Source organism: Rhinolophus sinicus, chromosome 8 (genome assembly GCF_057876585.1).
Source record: "Rhinolophus sinicus isolate RSI-liver-muscle chromosome 8, RSI-T2T, whole genome shotgun sequence".
In the NCBI taxonomy this organism is placed as follows: Eukaryota; Metazoa; Chordata; class Mammalia; order Chiroptera; family Rhinolophidae; genus Rhinolophus; species Rhinolophus sinicus.
Genome location: NC_142508.1, coordinates 25,409,174 through 25,426,544, shown reverse-complemented (window position 1 = coordinate 25,426,544; position 17,371 = coordinate 25,409,174). Strand labels below are relative to the sequence as shown.

The following is a 17,371-nucleotide window of genomic DNA, read 5'->3' as shown; positions in this document are numbered from 1 at the left end:
AATTTGGGGGAGACACAAATATTCAGCCCATAGCATGGTGAAAAGATGAAAGTAATATTTCGTACAGAAAAATTATTGAATCTTCACATTAAAACACTATGTCCATCGCAATTACTATAGGGAAAAGATGTCCTATTAGTTTCTTTGCCCTTAAGTTAGGCCTTTAGCTCATAGAAACTGCACTTCAAATTTTACTTTTAATGCATGAGAAATGTAGCTAGTATTTTACAACTTTTACTTTAAAAAACCTATTTTTCTTTTTAATCTCAAATTGTTTATTTTTTTTTCTGAATTTTAATATCCATGTCACTTTCTCCTAACTAGAATATCTTTTCATTTTCTTTTTCCTCTCAAAATGCAGGCTGACATTTTAATTTGGAGCCAGGTCTTTCCTGATACACCTAGACTTATCACAATGCCTCAGATGGTATAATGTATTTATCGCAGTACTGGACAGCCCTCTGATTAAGTAAATATTTCATAGTCCTTCAAGATCTATTATTTTGGATGAGCTTACCTGCCTTCTCCATTTGTAGTCTCTTCAAAATACAGAGATACCAGAATAATTCAAACAATATTAAGGGATCAGGTCATAGCAGCACAAGCACCTAAGTGCCTATTTGATTTGTTAGATACATATGGCATTCGGTCTTGATAAAAAATGATGCCAAGTACCTGAATCATTCAGTAACTTATAGTACTGGAGTTATGAGAAGTATATTCTCAAGAACATTGTATTAAGAATTATGTTTTATTAATAATAAACAGAGATATGTCAACATATTAAAGGTACAGTTATTATCGCTTTGGGGATCTAAGTTTCATTTGATTTGACATCTAGATTTCTAGAGACCACAGGAGACAAAAAATAATTACAACAGGTTCCAATCTGTTGCAGTGTTAAAATGGTGAATCAGGTGCTCTGAAAAGAATGTCCTGAGACTGTTCTATTCATGGTACAATGCAATTACAACTAGTCTCAAATCTAACACTGTTTAACTCTCCACATAGTATTTTGATTTATCTTGATCCAAAATTCCCAGAGAGGAGGTGCACTGAAGTTACTAGAAAACACTGACTTGGAATAAGAATAGATCTTAAAAGCTTATTTGCAGGGAAATACTCCAGCTTATTCAACAGGTCACTGAGAAGTCTGGAAAAACAAATCCCCAGAAAAGAATTATTAGGTGCCAATTATCTAAACAATAGGAAGACTTTGTTACCTATGAGCCAATAAGATTCCTTGCTGTTGACAAACATGCCAAACATACTGTAATACCAGTATGTTTGTAATACCAGTATGTTCATCAGTTCAATAATAAAAGGAAACCAGAGCAATAGCTAAAAACTTTAAAGCTAAACAAAAGATTAGCAAATTGCCTCTCAATCCAGTCTTATCCCAACATAAAAACTGAGTTCTCTAAAAATTTCACTATTTGCTCCTTAAGGAATGAGAATGTGGTCATTTATCCTAGTCATTAAAACCTTGACCAATGATACTAGGGGTCTGAACCTCAAAGTACTTCTTATCAAAAATTCTTGATATAACTTTAGATAAAATCACTTCCTCCTACTGAATTTTCCTTCTCTTCCCCCCATGTTTCACTTACACAGGGCATATTCAGATTGCTTATACAAAGCTATATATGTATTTGGAAAATCATGACATATGATGAATGTGTTTGTACAACATGGGCTGTTTCAGAAATGGAAGTGTGCATATGAAATTTCACATTACTTTTAAATAAGAGTTGATCTGGTAATTGACCAGATTAACTAAATCCATTTGTTTGTTAGATCAACTAATTAAGTTTGTCACTCACCTTCCCCTCCCTTCTATCCGTCCATCCATCCATTCACCCACCCACCCACCGACACATCCATCTATTTATCCATCCATCCATCCATCCATCCATCCATCCATCCATCCATCCATCCATCCATTCTTCCTTCCGTCTGACTGTTGCTTAGTCACTCCAAACAAGTATTTACTGAGCATTTTATGTGGGCCAACCATTATGCCAGAATTCAATGGAAAACAAGGTAGACTAGCCTACCCTTGAAAAACTTATATTCTTGGGGTTAACAGCAATAATAAAGAAAAGAATAAATCAAATAATTACCGATTGTGATTAGTAGTGTGAAGAACCTCAAAAGTGTGTTAACGCATAACATTTGGTTTATTTGATTTTTCTCAGTTGTCTCAGAGAACAAAGATTCATGAAAATTTCATTGTAGAGCTCTTATGAAAGACAATTTTGTCATTGTTCACCAGTTTATCACAAAGGCGTAGTTTATTAACAGGTTCTTAGTAAGTTATTAATAAGTTCAATAAGTTATTAGTATTAGTATTACAATAAATGCTCTCATTTATTGTGGTCCATGCATTGATTCTGGTTTACAAACTGTTACTGATCTTTGATGACATAAGAATAGAAATTTAAAGTAAGCATTTTTATTGTCTATTTTTTAAAATACTGATTTGCAGTGGATTGGAAAGTAAAAAACCAAAACATAACTCTCCTATATGACAGATAGTGTGAATGGTGCTACTCTCAAAGACCATTTGCTCAGCTCTACTGTTGAAAAGGCTAAGTGATAAAAAAGAAATAGGAATAATGTAAGGGGAAGGAAATGAACATTTGTTCAGTGCCCCTAAATGTCAGGCAGTTTTTTCAGTATTCAGTTAATGACTGCAGGAATGTTTGATCCCACTCCAAGCACCTCCCTCTGAGTGCTGGATCTGAGCTGACATCAAAACAGAGTTCGACTCTCTTCCTGTAGCACCTGCTCTCTCCTTGCAATGCCTGGTGTTCTCATTTTCATATTATGCTTTTATGGTCTTTAGATAACAAGAATAGTTTTTCCTTTTCCTTAATATCCTTTTGGCTCCCCCAAATTCTCTTCTTGCCAATCAGGGTAGGTACAAGAATTTGTTTGACAACTGTCCAATTGCTCATCCATGAGGAGTAGCAAGGCCCAGCCTGCCTTCTCTGGGAATGTATAGCTCACTGAACGTCTGGTTTATTGTCAAGTCTGAACTTGACACTTGCTTAATTTATTAAGGACGGTATCCAAGTATTAGGACTGTTTTCAGATTCATTAATTTTCAAGCTCGTATTCATATGTGGAGATTGATCAAGTTACAGTCTCTGCTGGCTTGAGCTCAGCCTTAGAAATGATGTGCATTGAGACACTGTACCTTTGCTTTTCTTTGATGCAAAACGGGCATTTTCAACCTTTTGGCCAGTGATAAGTGAAACCGGCATTACGGGTCCAATTCCTTATGGCCATTTCTGTATTCTGTTCCAGAGCTGCTCTGCCCCAGATCAATGTTGATCAGAATTGGGAGTGCACAAAAAGGTTTGAGTGAATAACTGAAAATCTTCCCCTGGTGATGATAAAAAAAATAAAGTGTTCCAGTGTTTTTCTTTTTCTTGAAGCATAACACCAGATTGAGTTTGTGGTAGGGTATCTGTATGTCACAGGAGTAATTCCATTACTCTTGTGTTGTAGGTGGGTCTCTTGGGAAGAACTGGATCAGGGAAGAGCACTCTGTTATCGGCTCTTCTGAGACTGCTGAACACCGAGGGAGAGATCCAAGTAGACGGAGTGTCTTGGGAGTCGGTGACGGTGCAGCAGTGGAGGAGAGCCTTTGGAGTGATCCCGCAGGTAAGCCAGGAAGATGTGGCTGGAAAACAGTGACTGAATGTATTGTTACCATTACTGGATGGCTGCACTCAAGAAATTCACATTTCCCTGCAAAATATGTTCATTATATATATATATATTTCTGTCTGCTTTTTTATGCAATGCAGTCGTAAGGTGGAAAAAAAAAAGACAACCTCTAAAAGCTTGGAAGTCTCTGACATTCACTTATTGAAATATTAATAATTTTTTTTTAATTACAGTTGACAGTCAGTATTATTTTATATTAGTTTCCGATGTATCATTTATTGATGGGCACTTAGGTTGTTTCCATAGCTTGGCTTTTATAAATAATGCTGCAATGAACATAGGGATGCATGTATCTCTTTGAATTGGTGTTTTGGATTTCTTCAGGTAAATACCCAGGAGTGGAATCACTGGGTTATAAGGTAGTTCTATTTTTAATTTTTGAGGAACCTCCATATTGTTTGGTGCAAATTGGTGTAGTAGCGGCACCAATTTGCAATCCCACCAACAGTGCACTAGGGTTCCCTTTTCTCACACCCTCACCAACACTCCTTGTTTGTTGATTTATAGATGGTAGTCATTCTGACAGGTGTGAGATAGTAACTCATTGTGGTTTTAATTTGCATTTTTCTGATGATTAGTGACATTGAGCATCTTTTCATGTGTCTATTGGCTACCTGTATGTCCTCTTTGGAGAAATGTCTGTTCAAGTCCTCTGCCAATTTTTTAATTGGATTGTTTGGGTTTTGTTTGTTTTTTATTTTGTTTTGTTTTGTTTTTTAGTGTTAAGTTGTATGAGTTCTTTATAAATTTTGTATATTAACCCCTCATCAGATGTATCATTCATGAATATCTTCTCCCGTTCAGTAGGATGTCTTTTTATTTGGTTGATGGTTTCCTTTGCTGTGCAAAAACTTTTTAGATTGCTGTAGTGCCATTTGTTTATTATTTCTTTTGTTTCCTTTGCCTGAGGAGAGATATCAGAAAACAATGTCAGAGAGTTGACTGCCTATGTTTTCTTCTAGGAGTTTTATGGTTTGGGGTCTTACATTTAGATCTTTAATCCATTTTGAGTTTATTCTTGTATGTGGTGTAAAAAGGTGGTCCAGTTTCATTTTCTTGCATGGATCTGTCCAGTTTTCCCAACATTATTTATTGAATAGACTCTCTTTACCCCAATGTATATTCTTGCCTCCTTTGTCATAGATTAAATGACCATTTAGGTGTGGATTTAAAATATTAACAGTTTGGATAGCCCTTTCCCAGAAGATACAGTCTGCAGTGAGAACATGGGGCTTTTGTTTTTATAAGGTTTTTTGTTTGTTTGTTTTTCCTATTTCAGTGGTCTGAGCTCTAAGTTAACAATCACAACAGGTTGAGAATGTTTTGCAAGATACAAAAGATGCTGCTGAAATAGCAAACACTTGGAAACACGAGGTAGTGGAACTGAAAATAAAAAATGTAATGACTGTTTTTTGTTCTTTGGATAAGAATGAACCATGTCCGATTAATCTGTAGCTATTTTTTTAAAATGTCACTCTTTGACTTGGGTCACAAAGGATCTGTAGCCTCACCACTTGGTAACATTTTTTTTTGTTATTGTGCAAGAGAACTTCTTTATACGAGTATGAGAGAACTAGAAACCGTTCCATTTTAAATGGAAGCCAAGGAATGACTTTACTGAGACCGAATCTGAAAGGCATGTGCTGTATACCTACCAGTATTTGCTTTCATCTCTGTGGATCTAGTCACTGTTTTAATGACCACTTTGCCCTCTTTGTACTAATGGGCACTGAATCCATTCCAACACCATGGTACTAACAATTCCCTACTTTTAACACAAAATTAAAATGCTAGGCGCATCTCCAGGTAGATTGATTATAAATCTAGCCTAAGAAAAAAAGTTTGTATTATTTGATAGGTTACCTTTGTGGAACATTTGCTCCTTTCAACTAATGAGACAGTAAATATTCTAACTGCTGGCCCGATCCTTTTAATTCATGTCTAAACTTTGCCATGTTGCCAGGTGCATAACCGTGGTTGAACCTTTGAAAAACAGTATTATTTCTTCAGAAAGGAAAAAGAGATTGTCAGATGGTCTAAAGATAAACAGTGGGAATACAAGTATCCCCAGGTGATAGCATCCGGCAAGATAACAAAGCTGGAGGATGTGGGATAGAATCTGGTTTGCTGAGAAGCGTTGCTGTTCAGTTGATTATAATTCTTCTGGTCCATGTTTAACTACAGTAATGAAGCTTTTGTTTTCTTGTTCTTTTCCACAAACATTTGCCCATTAGGATAAGGGAAGATCTAAAAGATAATTTAAGTTTCACTGGGAATCCTTTAGTTTATCTGCCATGTGACGAGAGGTTTTTGTTTTATCATGTGTTCTACATGTGTAAGACCTGGAGGAAAACTGAGTGGGCCAGAGTTACGAAAATTCTTTATCTTGCCTTTCTGCCAAGATGAATCTTCCAAACTTGCCTTTATTTAACTTTCCCTCTTTCATGGCTTCAAGCTGTTGTAAACCAAGCACGAAATCCTTTGAGATATACCTTTAAGAATGCATGATCATGCTGATGGAAAGGCTTCTTATTGTAGACATTTATGTCCCTGGTGTCTGGGACCATCTCCTAGGAAAACAGGGTGTCTGCAGAAAGAATGTACTGTTTCTTCTATAGAGACATCTTGAGACCATTAAGGGAATGCCCAAGAAAGAGGGAAAGAGGGCAAACTCCTCTTACCTTTTTATCATCCAAACCAGAGATGCTTTTGTTTTCTCAACTTTTCTTTGAAAGTTCAAATTATATATATTTCACCTTTTCCTGGAGTTTGATCTTTAAAAAGAAGAAGAAGAAAAAAAGGAAAAGGGAGTTAAAAATCCTAAAAGAACTATTCTTGCTTTTTCAGGTTTTTTCTTCCGTCCATCTTTCTGACATGGCACCGCCATAGTTCCCCCAAGACCTCTGACACGGACATCAGAGCCCTCTGGGTCAATTAGTCACTTTTTCTCAGACACATAAAACTGAAACTTTGAACAAGAAACTTTCCTTTTCCCTCAGTGATCCCGAGACATCAGCTGTGGAATCACAAGATGTCATTAGTTTTGGCAAGTTCTTGCAGTTTTTTTTGTGTGTGTTTTTTTTCCTCCTGTTTTTCCCTCCTGTAGCTAGAGACTAATCTTGCAGAATGCACCAGCCTGGAAAACAGGGTATGGTGTACATTTCAAGGTGGCATCTTCTTTAATTTGTTGCACTTTCCCTGAGAGCTCTGAGAGCATGGAGAGCAGACAGTGAGGCCTGGAGTCCGAGCCCTAATTTGCTTAGGTAGTTCGAACTCCAAGACTTAAAATTGTTCATTAGCCTGGAACTTTGTTAAGCACTTAATTCCTGAAAACTGGAAAAATAACTTTAAAATGTATTTCTAAAGCTTCAGTAAAGTTTGAAAGACTACAAGCTGTTTTGAGGAGATGCCTAGACCTATTCTTGCAATGAGACGTTATGATCTGAGGCTCATCCACGCCCACACGACTCCCGCCACAGCGCTGGAGCATCCTTTGCTGTGACGGCCGTCACCTAGGCCAAAACACGTACCTGTAGATCTGAACAATCACACTGGGGGCGCAGCACTTCTCATTCAATTTAACGACAATTAACAATTGAATAATTTGTTATTCAACTCCTGCATGCTTAAAATTATAATGTGTACTGTAGATTCTATAGTTATGTAAATGGTATTGAAGTCCCATTGCAACCTATGTGCTTCCAGTGAGGGGGCTTTAAAATTACACTCATTGCCATAAGTCAGAGATCACAGGAAGAAACGAAAATGATAAAAATAGGTAATAAAGTGTAGTAATGGGTCAGGTAAAGGCTAGTGAGGGAGTGCTGTGGGAAATTATGGGAGAGAATCCCACCCCAAGCCCTGTTGTCACAACTTCTATTGTATCACCGTATTCTTCCTGCTTTTCTACTCCCACTACTGTGTTTTTCTCCTCATCATCTTCCTTGCATCTCTCCATTATATATTGCACACAAATTAAGATTTTTAAAGCAAACTTCTAATTTTGAGATGTTGCAAGTCCAAAACCTTTCAGGGCACGCCTTCCTTCCCTGAATAAGGTCCAGATTCTTCCATCTGTGGTTTAGGTCCCTGACAGTCAGGACCCAACCCCACCTTTCACACCGATCTACCACTCTTCACATCTGGGCACTTTTAACTTTCAGTCAAGCTGGACTTACTATTGCATGAAAGATACCTCACTTTTCTCTCTTCTTTCCTCTGTTTATGCATTTCCTCTATCGGAGACAATCTTCTTTCACCATAGTTACTTTGTCATCGCAAATGTTAAACTCTGCCAGATGACCCTGACTCTGACCCCCTTACCCCCCACCTCCCCTCCCACATCCCAGTCCCAGATGGGGTCTAGAACTATGTTCATAAATCTCCCCTGGCACTTCTCTATGTCTTGTATTAGAATTATCTTTGTATTTGTTTAATTTCCGCTCAGTATTATAAATACTTTGCAGACATTTTCTAGTTAAGGAAGCAGGCTGTAAACACAAAACCATCACCAATCAAAGAAGACTAGTAAAAAAGTATATAAGAAATGCTAAATAAACATAGATATTTTTCCTTGCTTAATTTTTCTGTCTTATATAGCACATAACACAATATCTTGTATGATAGGAATTCAATGTACATTGTTTTGTGCTGAGTCATTAAATGCTTGATCTCTTTTACAAGAGATGTTGGCTCTACCAGAATCCAGATTTTACTAGTTGTGACATCTTAGGCAAGTTATTTAATTTCTCTGAATTTCAGTTTCCTGGTCTGTAAAATGGGTATACTGGCAGCAACTCCATTATTGGGTGTTTGTGAGGACTAAGTAAAGTAATAAGTAAAAGTACTTAGTCTACTCCCTGTCATGTAGTTAATAAAATACACTGGGTTGTGGTGGTGGTTGTCATTTGTGGTTCCTTAAGGACAAGGAATCATGACCCCTTCATCTTTATATTGAGTTGAACGTATATGCTGTAGGAATGAACCAATGGGTATGGACAGTTTCACAAAAAAGGTGATGATTAAGGTAGGCTGTAAAGGGTCATAAAGTTTGTAGGTTTTAGAAGGGTTCTGGGCAGGGAGTTGTGGTGGTGAATATCCCTGTCTGTGGAGAATCCCAGGCAGGGATATTATGAACAAGTACAGAGATGGGAACAAGAAAAACATGGAGGGCAAAAGGCAGGGGAGGCCATGTGTTAGGGGGCATTAAGAGAAAGAGGGAAAGACTGGACAAGTAGTGAAATGGCCCAGTGAGGAATGGCTTCATGTTTTTGAGCTAGGAAGGCGTGATGAAAGGGTGGCACAAGTGTATGCCACTGCTGGTAGTGTGTGGACTGTGAACTTCAGGTAGCAGAGAAATGGGCTAAGAAACTCTTCATCTGTGTGGTGACAAAAGCAGAGAGGAGGACAGTGGGGATGGAGTGCTGAATTCAAGGGAGAAGAGAAAATTAACTAGTATGGATATGAGTACAACACAATCTTAGTCTTTCTGAGCCTGTAAGTTTGACGTCTTTGGTAATTTGGTCAGAGCTAGAAAACTTTTTCTTATGCTATCTCTGAAAAAGTATATACTAAAAAGTTGTCATATGAAAGGTTAAGAAACATTACATGACTTTACAGGTAACAAGAATTTGAACACTTTAGATGTAATCATTTACATACAAATAAATGGTATGTACATTAATTTTATACATTTATTCTTTATTTGTTATAAACCCTAAACATTTTTGAGTAACAAATACTTTATTCACTTTATGCTCACTAATAGATGTTCTAAAAGCAAAGCCACATTTATTTTTAAACATTCTATAATTCAACCTTACATTCTTGAATTTTCATATTGGATGAATTTCTGTTGTATAGATTCAACTTATAATAAAAAATTTCATACATTGCCAAAACACTGGATCAGTCACTGTGATGCTTATAAGCATTTGGGCCACATTTTAACAGAAATATACATTATACACACACACACACACACATACACACATAGATTCTATACATAGAATATACAATAGAAATATATGTATATTCATTCATGTATATTTCCCTTCTTAGCCAAAAGAAAAAAGCCCTATATCCTTAAGTATAGGAGTCATTTATCCCACTCATTTAATTTATTCTACATTCAGTGACCACAGAATCCAAACTGCTTTTTTGGTTGCCATTTGATGTCCAATGCTAAAGCATATGCCTGTTGTAGTGATATGTGACCAGCTCTGAGCACTCCATACAGGCTTGGCTGTCTCTACTGAGATGAGGAGTCAGCTTCAGGAAAGAGATTCGTCAGGCAGTGAACAATGGTGTTCTCTTTGGTCTTCCTTGAGTTCCAAGAATTGCTCTTTATACCATGCATACATGATATTAAGTACCAAATATTTGCACATCCTAATTTTCCTATTGGTGAACAGTGTCTTAAAAGAGAGAGAGAGTTGCTCTTTATACCATGCATACATGATATTAAGTATTAAATATTTGCACATCCTAATTTTCCTTTTGGTGAACAGTTTCTTAAAAGAGAGAGAGAGAATCAATGTGATTCATAGTTTCAGGTGTTTTTTTAGCTGTACAATCAGTCTGACTGTGTCACCTTGGCCAAGCTGTATAACTTCTCAGGGCCATGGCTGTTTCATTTGCAAACCAGGGAAAAGGACGTAAGTGACCTCCAAGGACCTCTCAGCTTCAGAGATGAGTTTGTGGAAACTTCAAACAGTTTAGAAAACAAAACTAAGACACCTACTGGCACCCCTGGAAGCAAGAGAGTGCCAGATACTGTTTATAAGACAGGAATGGAATGTTTGATTAATTGTACGAAATTGAATTGTAGCTGAACCAGTTCATGCAGTTAATTTTTCTTTAAAATTAAAACATTACTTTAATGCTAGACAATAAACTGTAAGCAACAGACCTACAGAGTTTCTGAATGGTATCAAATCCACTACGTCTAAAACTTTTGGATGTCTAATTTCAAGTTTTCTTCCTTTATAATTTTGAATATATATTTGAAATAAAAATTAATTAATATATAATATATTGCTACACATTTGATAATTTACATATAGATTATTAGGCTGTTAGAAAAAATTAGGCATACCATTTCCTAAACAATTATATAGACAGATCAACGTTTTAATGGGTTGTTTGTATTATTGCTTTAAAGACTATGGGTTGTAGTAGCTATTCTTACAGAAGGAAAAAAGATAATATGTGCTGAACTTTGACTATGATATTTTTTATGTATTTTTAATTCTTATTTTCACATTAGCCCATTTATTCATTCAGGCAACCTTTGTTGGGCATATACTATGTATAATGCCTGTGTGTTAGTGACAGGGTATCCAGCAAAGTTATGATGTAGAAGAAGAGATAAACATTACAAAAATGCTCACAAATGCATGTGTAATTTTAGTATTCACTGGAAGCTATGAAAGTAAAATACAGGTATTTGAGACCACATATCGAGAGAATTTACTTGGTTTTGAGGATTTGAAAGATGCCAGTTAAAGGAAATGACATCTGAGACTTGAAGGCTGTAGCTGGCCATGGGAATACTATATGAGAGGAGATTCTTAGGCAGGGAGAATAAAGTGTGTGAAGAAACTGATGAAATAAAAGAAAGCCATGTGGCTGGAGTGAAAAAGGGAGAGGCGTGGAGAAGGGCACTGAATGAGCGGAAGGAGTAGGAGGAATTGAATCATGGAGTACCTATCGACCATTTTAAGTATTTTCTGTCTTGCCCTGAGTGCGATGGAAAGTCACGGAAAGTTTTTCAAAAGGTTAATGATGTGATCCACTTTATACTTGTAGTTACTGCTTTGGTTGCTAAATAAGAATGGACTGGAAGGGAGGCAAGAGGTCAATTAGGAGGTTCTTGCCCTGTTCCAGAGAGAGAGATGGATGGCTTAAACTATGTGATAGCAGTAGAGATAGAGAAATAAATGGATTTGAGATATATTTTGGGGGAACAATCCACAGCACTGATGACTGATTCCATTTGGGAGGATCAGGGAGAAAGATCCTGATCATTTATGACTCCCAAGTTTCTGGATTGAGGGGAGGAAGGTGACACATATCAAAATGGAAAGCCTAGAGGTAGAGCAGGTTTGAGAAGAAAGGTGGCATTTCCCCATTTTACAGTGAAAACACTGAGGCTCAAAGAGATTGCGTTCCTATTCGTAGGTAGAACTACTAGTCCAGAGCTGCATTACTATCCTGTTTCTGCAAGCCACATTACCTTTAATAACTTCCGTGTCTGCTTTAATGTTGTGATTCCTTTGGCCTCCACCCACAGTTCTACAGAACAATGGGACTGCTTTTTTGGCTGTAGTAAACATTTCCACTGTGTTGTTCTACTGGATATGTAAGTCCCCTTGAAACTTACAAAGACACTGGAGCCCATACAGAACTCAGGGCCTGCACAGGAAGAGGAAGTTAACCTCTCCATCGACGGTGCAGGAACTAAGCTGCAGCCAAGGGGATGCATGGCAGTGCTTTCATCCAGACTGTGCTCCTGAGTACTGATGGGCAATTTATGGACCCATAGGGGTGATCCTGCCCAATGTTTAATGTTCTCTGAGCTCCAGATGAGAGAAGAAACCTGGTCCACAGAGGACATGAGGCGTTTTTTGCTTGGTGGTGAGGAACACAGTTGTGAAGACAAACACCCTTGGGTTCCATTAACTAAGTGACCTTGTGAAAGTCACTTAACTTCTCCGAGCTGTGATTTCTTCATGTGCAACAATAGGATCTACCTCATTAGGTTGACATGAAGATGAAGCGATAACACATGTAAGGTGCCTCACCTGGCACGTAGAACACCTGCCATAAACCAGAGTTCTGTGATCCAGGTGCTTACTTCCTAGTGAAGACAACTTTTCTGAAGCATATACTGATTTCTCCGAAAATAAGACCTAGCCAGACCCTCAGCTCTAATGCGTCTTTTGGAACAAAAATTAATATAAGACCCGGTATTATATTATATTATATCATATTATGTCATGTTATGTCATGTCATGTCATATCATATTATACACCTGGTCTTTATTATAGTAAAATAAGACCGGGTCTTATATTAAGTTTTGCTCCAAAAGACGCCTTAGAGCTGATTGTCTGGCTAGGTCTTATTTTCGGGGAAACATGGTAATACATTGTCTGATACTTGCTAATCTTTACAGTTGTTCATTTCTGTCCTTCTCTGTAATGCTAGAAACCTTTGATATAAAGAACCACAATATTCAAAGAAAAAAAGATGAAAAATAGTAAGTGGCAAAATTCCATCGGCAAGCCTTTGAACTTTAGTTACTAAATAAACGCAATGACTTAGATAATGAATTGACTCAAGTACTCAGAGCCACATCCTGTTAAATTCTTTTTAGTTTATCAGAATTCCCCCATAATGCCTTTTGTCTGCTTTCTTTAGCTTGTTTAGACATTACTTCCATTCACTTGGAAGCTTGGAAGAGAATGTACAGACATAGCCACCAAATATCTTATAATCCTAAGAGTCATCTATTGATCTCTTACATCTACTTCCACAAAGCAATCCTAGCATCCGTTAGGAAGATGATTTGCCACAGGTTAAGTAAGACAAGCCTAAGGCTTCTGTTGCCCTCTCCAGAGGGTTCCCGAGATATTTGGCAAAGACTTTGTTCTTAAAGCCATAAATTATGCCATGGGGAAGAAAGTCTTTAATGTGACTGTCCTTGAACTTGGCTGCCATAGTGAGGATCCTCTCCTTCTGCCTGAGCAGCACAGACACCATGAATCTGGAGCTGACCTGCTGTGTGCAGTTCTTATAGATCATATGGGCATGAGGCATTCTCTCTGTCTGAGGTAATTTGTGAAAACTAGGCTGATAGGAATTCAGTTCTTAATTCTCCTTACTGGATGTTAGTAACCAAAGGCAAAAGGATAAAGGCAAAGAAAATAATTATTCTGAATGTTAACATCCAAAATATTTTTCAGTTCACCCTTAGGCACAAAGAGAGAACTAAATATTATTGTGGCATCAATATTTGCTAGTGAGGCAGCAACTTTCTTTTGAAACATTTGTTAATCGTATCGGTCAACTTAGTAGACAGTGATGGAAGCAGCGTGTCTGAGGGTGGTAGCTGCGCAGGGCTCTGTGCCGGGAAGTAGACTGTCATTGTGTTTCGGCAGCAGGTTCGGTCTCATTGGCCTCCTTCCCTCTGTGACATGCATTCAGTTAAACAAATATTTGATTTCCACGCTTTCACTGATTTCCAAGTCGTGGCCCTCTCCTGTGGCTGTCTGGTTTTGGAAGGAGAGGTTTGCCTTGGTTTATAGACCAGATGTTTAAGTAAACGTCTGTAAATTCAAACCATTTCAAAGTCCCTTGGGAAGCTAGGTTTATAAAAGAAATCCAAGGAAAAGACGTTAACTAAATAGAAATTTATTCTGATAATTGTGACTCATAATCTTATAACTTTTACCTGTTTAATTTTACATTGTGTTTGCTTGTAGTAAGGACTATTGCTAGGAATAAAAATTTAATTTCCCACAATTTACAATGATCTTAATTTCTTTATCCTAAGGGCATGGGATTAGAAACATGTTCACAAGGGGCTTCAAATGTAGCTATATTTTATTTCTTAAAAAATGGTACAAAGCAAATATGGGAAAACTTTAAGAAAACTAGATGGTAAGTACATGGGTGGGTGTTAAATTATTTTTAAATATTTTTTCTGCTTGAAATATTTCACAATAAAGCAGGGGGAAAATTGAAAGATGTTTAGAGTATTCATGCTTTCCTCTTTTATTCCTTATTGCTATAGAAAGTATTTATCTTTTCTGGAACATTTAGAAAAAACTTGGATCCCTATGGACAATGGAATGATCAAGAAATATGGAAAGTTGCAGATGAGGTAAGGCTGCTAACTGAAATATTTTGAAAAAGGTAGTTCATACGCACTTAAGAGTGGTTGTAATAGCTGAGATAATTTTACATGCTTTTGTGCATGCACACGTGTGTGTGTGCGTGCACAACTTTAAAATGAAGGGCTCTGACATACCTGCAGCTCCCAGTACTTTGGATTAGAGGCATCCCCCCACCCCACCATGCTTAGTCTCCAACTACCAGGCCCCAGGGGTAGCATTACTTTGGCCTTTTTCCCTACCAATGTGCACCAGTGAGACATGAGCTAGGAGACCCAGGCACACCGGGACTGTTTCTGACACAAAGAATCATTGTCCACACTTTCCCATCTACTCCCTGTCTGGGTTCTGGTTTCTACCATAAGGAGGAGGCTTGGACATGATGTACTTCTCTGGGAAGTGTGGGTTCTGCACAGAAGGATGGTGGTCATTCTAGAGCATCCACTGATGACCACAGTCTTCTCGAAGCCACCAGGAGTCAGCTGCCTTTACAGAATGTGACAGCTATGAGCACTTCTAGGCACAAGGCCGCGTGACCCAGATGCTGCATACTCCATTTCTTGAGGTAATTAGGGCACCATATAGGGCGTATATTGACCAAAATATAATCAGAATTCCTAAATAACACCAATAGGTGGTTTATTCTAATTGAAGGTATTATACAGAGGAATTTGGGAGGAGGGGAAAGAGCTAGAGTGAGACTCTTGGTTCCTTAAAGAACACCCTAGCTGTAACTGACAATTCTTGAAATATAGGCATCATATTAAAGAAAGGAGGAATGTAAATTGCTCTATTTCATGAAACTTGAGGCTTAAGTCCAAAGCTCTGGATGGTGACAGACTACAATTACGGGACCTAAGAACATTGGGATTCAAAGGTCTTAGAGAACAATGTTGGCCCATGATTTCCTGCACTTTTGGTACTTGTAGCCCAGTTCTCTTTATCCCAAATGTTCTTTCCCTTTCTGCGTTCCTTCAGAGTGGATCTTGCCAACTTTGAAATGTCTGTGAGTGTTAAACACTTACCCACTGAGTGCCTAACCTTAACATGCCCCTAATAAAATGCGCTTAGATTAACTGTTTTCAGTATCAGAGTTTCCTTATTACCCAACAAACAGGGGCTTTAAAGAAAACATTAACTAAATTGCAAGTGACACATTTTAAGATCTTTCATGTGACTTCAGAGAATGAACGATAGGAACATAATGTGGTGGGAGCAAAATGGGAAGGAAGACAGTGGACTTTATAAAATTGGCGAGTATTGCCAAGTCACAGTAAAATGTACAGGAAATCAAGATCATAAAAACGGCTAAAATGTTACAAGACATTGTTAAGATTTTAAATACCAATAGAATGCACTTTACCTGTTTAGATTTTTTATTTGATCAAAGGTATTTAGGTATATCTTTTTACTGACCCTCTTTGTAATAATTTGCTATTCATAAACGGGCATGTTGATGCTATCCTTATATTACTGTCATATGCTTTGAGCAGTGGCGATACGTTTTTGTTGCGAAGGCCTGAAAATAGCACACAAACAAATAAGCTACTGAGGAAAAGGTTTTGGTTTAAAAGTTGTAGGGCCTGAGCTTTAGTCCCAAATGGTTGATCATATAACTTATCCAAACAGGAATATTTAGGGGTGTGTCAGTGTCTAAACTGGATAGGATACTGGCACAAAAAGTGTAATGGATGACACGGGGCCAATTGGGATGCATGTCATCTCGTTGAGTCCTCTCTGTGACCCTCGTGTGATTTGTGTCTCTGGAGGAAAACACACTGAGTGATGGCAGGTAGCTAACCTCCTGAATCCCATCCAGATCCTGCCTCCTTCATGATCCCTTTCCCGTCAATGAAAATCACAGCACGTGCAATGACAGCACCAGGCCAAGAAACACTTGACTTCTAGCTTGGATCTGGACCCAAAATCCAGTGTGAAAGGGTTTTTTTGTTTTTGTTTTTGTTTTTCTCTATTAGTTTCAGGTGTACAAAACGGTGTACTAGTTAGACATTTATACCCCTCACAAAGTGAGAACCTGTGAAAACAGACACATAGATCAATGGGACAGAATAGAGAGCCCAGAAATAAATCCATGCCTACAACATCATTTAATCTATGACCAAAGGAAGCAAGAATTTACATTGGGGTAAAGATAGTCTATTCAATAAATGGTGCTGGGAAACCTGGACAGACACATGAAAAAAAATGAAGCTGAACCACCTCCTTACACCATATACAAGAATAAATTCAAAACGGATTAAAGACTTAAATGTAAGATCTGAAACCATAAAACTCCAAGAAGAAAATGTAGGAAGTAAATTTGCAGACATTACCAGGAGTAATATTTTTACTGATATATCCCCTCGGGCAAGGGAAGTAAGAATGTGAAACCTTATGCTTGCTGATCTGGACTAGACTGTGTGAAGCCTTGAGGTTTGTGCCTAGTACTAAGCTGACCCCAACAGCTCCCTGTCCCTTTGTCCCTCGGTGCCCACCTTCATCTTGGCACTCTGTAAGCTGAGATGGTCTAATCTCCCCATCCTCAAACAACTCAGGCCACCAGGCCAGTAGCTTCTCAGGAGCACTGACTTTAGCCGTGTAGGCAGAGTCTCAAAGAAGGTGGAATCCCAACGGGGAGAAAGACCCCTAGCATTGTGGCTCAGTAAATTAGTAGCGTGACTTTTTATGTTTATATGTATAATGGGTCCATCCCAGTGCCTGGCAAATAGTAGGTACT

At 37.9% G+C, this 17,371-nt stretch overlaps 1 protein-coding gene across 4 annotated transcripts in view; it reads left to right on the top strand.

Moving 5' to 3' along the window:
- The window catches only part of CFTR (CF transmembrane conductance regulator), a 169,357-nt gene that overhangs the window by 135,635 nt on the left and 16,351 nt on the right, over positions 1 to 17,371 (top strand). For 3 of the 4 annotated variants that reach the window (XM_088799959.1, XM_019743194.3, XM_088799960.1), the window contains exons 23-24: positions 3,517 to 3,672; positions 14,535 to 14,624. In XM_088799959.1, the coding sequence (XP_088656085.1) occupies positions 3,517 to 3,672; positions 14,535 to 14,624 (246 nt within the window). The remainder of the gene's footprint in view (positions 1 to 3,516; positions 3,673 to 14,534; positions 14,625 to 17,371) is intronic. The other variant, XM_019743195.3, reaches the window with a different exon arrangement.